Here is a 7845-nt window from a genome sequence, read left to right as displayed (position 1 = left end):
AAAAAACAAAATAGTAAATCCATAGATAGTCAAAATGGCTGTAGGACTCTCCAAAGGTCATTATCCATCCTGTGGGTGGTGCAGTGGAGGCTCTCTCCTCTTCTTTCTTGTCTTCCTAAACAGTGTAGAAGAAGCCTGCATCTCTCTGATCTGCATCCTGCAGTCAACTTCTGAGCACATTCCTGCCACAGCAGCTATAAGTGTGGTTGGAACTTGCAAACTGGCTCCACAAAATGCTGAGATTCTGCTTAATTTGAAGACAAGCTGGCCTAACCGTGGGAAGTAATGTGTCTTTGAGAAAACTGTTGTCTAACAAAGACGGCAGTTGGATTGAAGTTGTCTGGTAAAATGTTGAATGAATGAAACCCGACACATGAAAACTTGGTGAGACCATTTATTATCCTGAGTTACGATGCCATTAAAACATTGACCACATTTTTTCCATCCTGTTGTTCCTAAGGAAACAAAGAACAGAAAACTCAGCGATGGAAAGGAGAGTAACTGCATTACCAATACAAAGGCAGTTGCCTGAGAGCAAAGGTCAGCTGGGTCTGACCTCCACTGTGCTAAGCCAGGGGAACTATTATGGAAATACTTATGAAGGCATGTTGGTCATGGAGGTTCCTGTATCTACTTTGGGAATCCAATGTTTATATGAGAAACACACTGTGAACTGGGAGTGGTGGAAGACATCAATAATCCTAGCCTTCTGAAGGCTGAGGCAGGAGGATCACTGAAGGTTCAAGACTTGCCTGAGCAATACAGTGAGATATTATCTGTCTCAGCCCCACCCCCACCCACTGCAAAGAAAAAATAAGTTTTATAAAATGGTAGTTAAGCTGTGGTTGTTCCTAATATTCTACGTTCATATCCTTCCATTTAAGGCATTTCTTAGTTGTATTTGTGTGTAAATTCCTGTGCATGTGTGTATACTTACCCATGTGTGTGTGTGTGTGTGTGTGTGTGTGTGTGTGTGTGTGTGTGTGTGTGTAGGCCAGAGGTCAACCTTGAATATTGTTCCTCAAGGTGTCCACCTTGTTTTAGACACGGAATCTCTTCCTGCGACTTTGGGTGAGTCCCAGGGTTCCTTCCGTTGCTGCCTCCCCTAGGCAGGTATTACAAGTATACACATCACGTCAGACTTTTTACATGGGTTCTAGGGAACAAACTTTACATTGGCATGTCAACAGCTTTACCACTAAGCAACTCCCCAGCCCTTCCTATTCCCATTTCTTGTGACAATGGCAATCTTTTCTTCTCTGGCTGAAACACTTTAGAGACCAGACACTGCTTTAGCCATTTGCTTGTGGTAATATTGATGTAGCTGGTGAGATAAGAAATCCGTTTGCGTATGTGTGTCTGGGTGTGTACTTGAATATGTGCAAGCAGAGGCCAGAGGTGGATGGTGGGTGTCTTCCTCACTTGCTTTCCACTTTAAATTTTGAGACATAGTCTCAGTGAACCTGGAGCTCATTCGTTTAGCTAAGCTGGCTGGCCAGTGAGCTCTAGAGATCCACCTGCTTTTCCCAGTGCTGGCATTACAGGCATGGGCCACTGTGTCCAGCTTTTACATGGGAGCTCAAGATTGGAAGCTGGATCCTTATAGATGTGTCACGAGACCTTTGCCAAATGAGCCATCTCCCTGGTCTGAGACGCTAAACTTTTCTTCCTGTTTACTCTTTCCTTGGTCTTGGGAGTAATAGGTTTTGTGTGTGTGGTACTAGAGATCAGCCTCAGAGCTTTGCTCCTGCAAGGGAAGTTCTCCAGCAACATCCCCAGCTCAGGCAATGATGCCTTGATTAATAAACCTTCAGACACTTAGGCTTTTTACACAAATTGAGCTTAATTAGCTGGAAGATTTCTACACCTATAAAATTTTATTCTAGTTTTTTTTTTCTTCTGACATGGCAATTATTTATCACTCCCAATGCTGTAACATCTCAATCTAAAATTGCCCAGCTGGGGAATGGAGAGATGGCTCAGCTGTTAAGAGGCTGCTCTTCCAGAGAACATGGGTTCAATGCCCAGCCCACACGTGGTGGCTCACAACAGGCTGTAACTTCAGTCCTACACAGCCTTCTTCTGGACTCTGTGGACACTGCAGGCATGCGGTGCACAGACACACTCATTCATACCCAGGCAAATATTCATATCCAGAAAATAAAAATAAAATCACAAAAAAGAGGCAAGCACACAGATGGCCTACAGTATTGATACTTACCTTGTAGAAAGTAATTTTGAGAAAACACTCTAAAATATATTCTATTCTATTTTCTATGGGGAAGGGGAGGGATGGACTTGCTTTACAGCTCAGGCTGGCATTGAACTCATTATCTTCCTGCCACTGCTCTCCCCCAGAATACTGGGATTCCAATGCTTGTTACTATCTATCTAAAGTCATATCAATCTGTAACTATGATTATAATTTTTGTGTAATAGGGTGTCATCAGCATGCACATGGACATCAGATGACAACTTTGTGTCTTCTGTCCTTCTTTTCTACCTTTACCTGACTCCCAAGGATCAAACTCTGGTTACAAGGCTTGCATGGGAAGCATGTTCACTCACTCAGGCTTCCCACTGGTCCTCTTCTACATTATATACAGAGGTTTCCCAGCTACTGTGCGGAGTGGAGAGCTTCAGTAATTCTAGCAGACTGAGCCTCCTCCCGTTACGTGTGAGGATGGATGAGGTTTCTTGTTTGTTTGTTTTTTGTCTTGTTTTAATGTTAGAAAGAGACATTTTACATAGCCCTGCTTGTGCTGAAACTCACTATGTAGGTCGGATTGTCCTCAAACTCAGAAATATCTACCTGCTTCTGCCTCCTGAGGGTCCGGATTAAAGGTGTGCTCCAATGCACCCCACATTGATGAGGTTTCCTAATGAGAAAAGAATGAAGCTACCTCTGTAACTTCCTCTTTGACCCTATCATCACCTCTCTCCTTCCCAGAAGGAGCTTTTCTGCCTTCATTTGCTATTTGCTGAAAGTTAAAGGGAATGAAATGCTTTACTCAAAAGGTAGTGGGTGGGGGTGTATAGAGATGGCTGAGTGGGTAAAATACTTGTCATGCAAGTGTGAGGACCTGAGTTTGAATCCCCAGAATGCATGTAAAGCTGAGCACTATAGTGTGAACTCCATACTTCTACAGCAAGCTACAAGGTGGAGTTGAAGAATCCTGCAAGCCCACAGGCTGGGTAGCCTGGAGTACATAGTGCAGCAGTAAACAACAAAGAGACAAGGCAAGAGGTAAAAGCTGATACCTAAAGTTGCTCTGGGCCCCACCTGTGTGTCATGGCACATGTGTATGCGTGTGCACACACACAAACACACACTAGAGTGTATAGGGTGGTTGTACTCTATATGCAATGGTATTAATATTTCAAAGTCATACCATGCTATTAAAATATTTTAAAACTTACACTTCATCCCTGAATTTATCCAGAGTGATTACATGTCCATCATCATTCAAAACTTCATCTGCATTACACAGACCCAAGTTTTTTAGGGCTACAAAAGTGAGAAAGAGAAGAAATGAAAATTTACAAAGTAGGATTATTTTCAGCTAGAGAAAGTTATGGAGCCCCCTCAGTCCCTTTGTGGGTTGTGCTGACCTTCTTTATACTGCACAAATGTTATGCAGCCTCTGCCGGCGGTATCCATCATCTCAAACATGGACACAATGTTAGAGCGGTCCATAAAGTAGGGAAATGCCACATGTGTTATCTTGGCAACTCTCAGACGTTCCAAAAGAGAGATTAAAAACTCTCTCGGTTTTTCTGCAAATAAACGATTGAGACTTACTCATATATGAAATTAAACTTTGCACAAGTATAAACAATCACTTGTGAGGTCATCACCGTGGTCTACAGAGTGAGTTCCAGGACAGCCAGGACTACACGGAGAACTCTGCCTTGAAAAACTAATGCATATATACATAATATGCATATACATATATGCACATGTATATATACATATGCATATACATATGCATACATACAAATGCACATACATACATATGCACATATATACAAATGTACATACATACAAATGCATATACACATGCACATACATACAAATGTGTTGGGTCCCTCCCCCACTGCCTCAGCTCTGAGACATCAGAATTTGCAACCACCACCCAAGCCCGGCTTCCCCTTTTGACTCTGTTCCTACTCTTTCTGACTCCTCCCGAATTGCTTATGTTATGCAATATCATTGTAACCTAGAGATCCAGTTTGGCTTTCATGTATAAATGCTGAAACGGTAAAGTGGCAAGCCTTGATTGGAACCCCTCAACTTGGCTTCGAGTCCTTTTGTTCTCAAATTCTGTGTTTCAGGTTCCCTTTTTCTCCCTTCAGTCGAGAGAGAACCCGGTTTGTGAAACTTCGGGACAGTTTCACAAATGCACATACATATGCATATACATACATATGTACATACATACAAAGAAAAAGGCAAGCAGATGACACTAATGGTGAAACAAGATTGGTCAAATTCTAGCAGTTAAAGTTGGTGATGGGTCCAGTAAACCAGTATAGACTTACCAAAGGTGCAGGCTTTGCTCCCATGAACCTTACAGTGCAGCAGAGAATGCTTAAGGAACTAAACATAGAAGCGCTCTACCTCGGATGACTGACCGTCACAATCCAGACTAGACCTGGGCTGGTTTTTTTACAAGCTCCCTAGATGATCTAATTTGCAGAAAGGGGATGGACGTTAGAAAGACAAAGGGGTTGGCATGACGCAGGGAAGAGACTGAAACCCAGGAAATAGAAACAGTCTTAGACAAATGCCGTCTTCTGGCGAGGCAGAACGTTTGTGTCTGACAAAGTAGTGGTGCTCTGGCTCAACAGGCTCCTGTGTCCAACTGATTTAGAAAGAGAAAACTTTCCAAAATTAATGCAGCAATCACAGCAGAAATCAGACATAAGACAGTGCCACTTAGATGGCTCACTGCATTTTATTCTTTGAATATTAGGTCTCAGGCCACATTTTCTAAAAATCATTTTAAAGTTATTGGTGAGAATTAATTTTTTAAGGCTATTGGGGCAGAGCTGACTCAACATTTAATAATGCTTGCCCTTGCAGAAGATACAAGTTCTGTTCCCAGCACCTACCTCAAGTGGCTCACAACAGCCTGAAACTCCAGTTCCAGGGGATCTGGTGCCTTATTATGGCCTCCTTAGGCCCCTGGCTACACGTGGCAAATACTGAAACAGACACGCACATAAATAAAAATAAAAACACAACTAAAGAAAAGGATAATGGACCCATCACCAACTTCAACTGCTAGAATTTGACCAATCTTATCTCACCATAGTGTTATTTACTTGCCCTTCTCTATGTATTTATATGCATATGTATATATGCATACAAACATGCATGTATGTATGTGTTTTTTTTTTTTTTTCAAGACAAGGTTTCTCCATGTAGCCCTAGCTGTCCTGGAACTCACTCTGTAGATCAGACTGGCCTCAAATGCAGAAAGCTGCCTGCCTCTGCTGGGATTAAAGGCATGTGCCACCATGCCTGGCTTCTCTGTGTTTTAAGGAAGCCATACTGGTCATTACTTGAAGTGTGCGTCTCTGCCTTAGTTACTTTTCTGTTGCTATGCTAAAATACTCTGGCAAAAACAACTTAAGGGAAGAGGGTTTGTTTTGCATCACAGTACAGGAGTTAAAAATCCATCAAGGCAGGGAAAGCCCCAGAGCAGAAAGCAGAGAGGTGGTTGCTCCTGCTCAGCCTACTTTCTGCTTTTTATATCTCCAAGATCCTAATCCTGAGAATGCTGCCACCTGATGGACACGTTTCCCCTCTCACTCAGCCTAGCCAAGACATACCACAGACGCCCAGGGGCCATCTCCCAGACAAGCCTAGGCTTCATTACTTTGACAATGAAGAGAAAAAAGAAGAAGAAGAAAAACAAAGGAAATGTAATCTAAGCATAAGCATACTATATATGTATATTAAACATTGCCGGTTCTGGTCGGACAGTGGTAGAGCCCGCCTTTAATCCCAGCACTTGGGAGGCAGAGGCAAGCGGATCTCTGAGTTCAAGGCCAGCCTTCTACAGAGTGAGTTCCAGGACAGCCAGGGATACACAGAGAAACCCTGTCTCAAAGAAAAAAAAAAAACCCAAAAAACCCAAAAAACAACAACAACAACAAAAAAACAAAACAAAACAAACCATTGACGGTTCTGACCATTAGATGTACTAAATTTGTGTTTTAAATTTAATGGTCGGTGGTTAAGAGCACTTGTTCTTGCAGAGGACCTGATTCAGGTCCCAGCATGCACATGGTGCCTCAGACCATGGGCAACTCTAGTTCAGAGGATCTGACACTATCTTCTCACTTCTTCAGGGACCAGGCACACAGGCATGCACGCACACCCAGGATACACAGCCATATATGCAGGCAAAACACCTTTACGAGTTCAAATAAATACATTTTTTAAAATACAAAAAAAATTTCAAAATTTTTTCTCATCCCCTAAGTGGTCCTACTAGTTTTCAGTTTTGTTTTGTTTTTTCTTTTTCTTTTTCTTTTCTTTTTTTCCGTCTGTATTGGAATGGTATTTCTGTTTTCTTTCCACAGAAGTAAAAGAACATTTTGGAATTTTGGAGACTTATTATGAAAGCACACTAATAAAAATTATGAAATAACCCAGACTTTGAAGGAGTCTAATGTATAAAAATGCCAGGAAAAAACCTGACTCCCCAGGAGGATCCTGGCAGCTCACGCTAGCCTTTGTTTAGCTAGCTCCCTTAATAAATTAGAGACTCCTTGGAATTGAAAAGATCTATTGCTTGCCTGGCTAAGGCTTGATATAGCTGTAATTTCTTTAATAATCCCCCACCCCACCCCCGGTGTTCTGTCCAGTTCTGTTCCCTTTAGATTCGTACTATTATCTCCATTTTCCTGTGGAAGAGAAATGATGACATTCAGCCTTGCCACAAGCACTCATAACTGAGGGGTGGACCTGGAGCTAGGCAGTCCCCAGACTCTGCCACTCTCAGACTCTGCCGGCCTCCCTACCACTCCCTGCTGCACCAAGAGGACATTTATCACGTTTGACTCAGAGCTGGGGAAGTGCGTGGAGGGGGAAGGGCTCACAGAGCCTTTGAACTAGGGAAGTAGGGAATTGTAGCGAGTGGAGAGAACTGGATATAGGGATTGAAGCGGCGGGCTGGGGACCCTTTGCTTAGGGAGAGGTAGACAGAAAGGCAGTGGAGACAAGACCCTTACTTGGTCGGGCAAAGAGGAGGTAGCTAGTAAGTTGACTTAGCAACTCCATGATCCGATGTTTTTCTAAATATAGCTTGGCCTGAAGCTCCCGGTCACCCACAGGCTCCATGTTTCCTAGCTGAGCTGTTGCTAGGCGACTAGGCAGCCTCCAGGGCGCCTAACCCCGCCCCTTTTGTGTTCAGTCACGTGAAACAGCTCACCTTCTTCCCGAGTCCCGCCTCTCCTCCTCTTCCTCCTCCCTCCCAGGTACCAGGACAACTCCTTTCCAGGGGCTTCCTTGGGACAGAAGCAGGGGTGTGACAGGCAGTCTGTGAGGGCACTCGGCTCGTGCGGATGCCAACCCTTTTTTCGACTGATGCTGAGCGTGTTTGGTCCGGGTTCCTGCTTCCTGTACTTGTTTGTCCCAGGATAAGGTTTTAAGTGATAAGAACCCAGGATTTACTAATAAGAAAAGAACGTTAGCAGTTCTAAGAATCCTAAATAGCAGTTTCTGGGTGAGCAGCCTGCAAGGATGTTCTGTCAGGACGTCTCAGGTTACAGATACTGAATTTGGGTGTTTTCTGCTGAACTACACCAAGGCTGCCTAAACTTTCTCCACGT

The 7845-nt window shown here is 43.4% G+C and overlaps 1 protein-coding gene across 1 annotated transcript; it reads right to left on the bottom strand.

Annotated features, from left to right (window-relative positions):
• Window positions 1-380: 380 nt before the first annotated feature.
• Efcab10 (EF-hand calcium binding domain 10) lies at window positions 381-7615 on the bottom strand. The gene is made up of 4 exons (XM_031356126.1): window positions 7246-7615; window positions 3613-3777; window positions 3421-3508; window positions 381-455 (listed from the first exon to the last, which is right to left on the bottom strand). The coding sequence occupies exons 1-4, from the start codon at window positions 7352-7354 to the stop codon at window positions 419-421; spliced, it is 399 nt and encodes a 132-aa protein (XP_031211986.1). The 5' UTR covers window positions 7355-7615; the 3' UTR covers window positions 381-418.
• Window positions 7616-7845: the final 230 nt, after the last annotated feature.

This window comes from Mastomys coucha, unplaced genomic scaffold, assembly GCF_008632895.1.
Source record: "Mastomys coucha isolate ucsf_1 unplaced genomic scaffold, UCSF_Mcou_1 pScaffold6, whole genome shotgun sequence".
NCBI lineage: Eukaryota > Metazoa > Chordata > Mammalia > Rodentia > Muridae > Mastomys > Mastomys coucha.
Note: the sequence above shows the minus strand (reverse complement) of the source record. Positions and strands in the feature narration are given on the sequence as shown.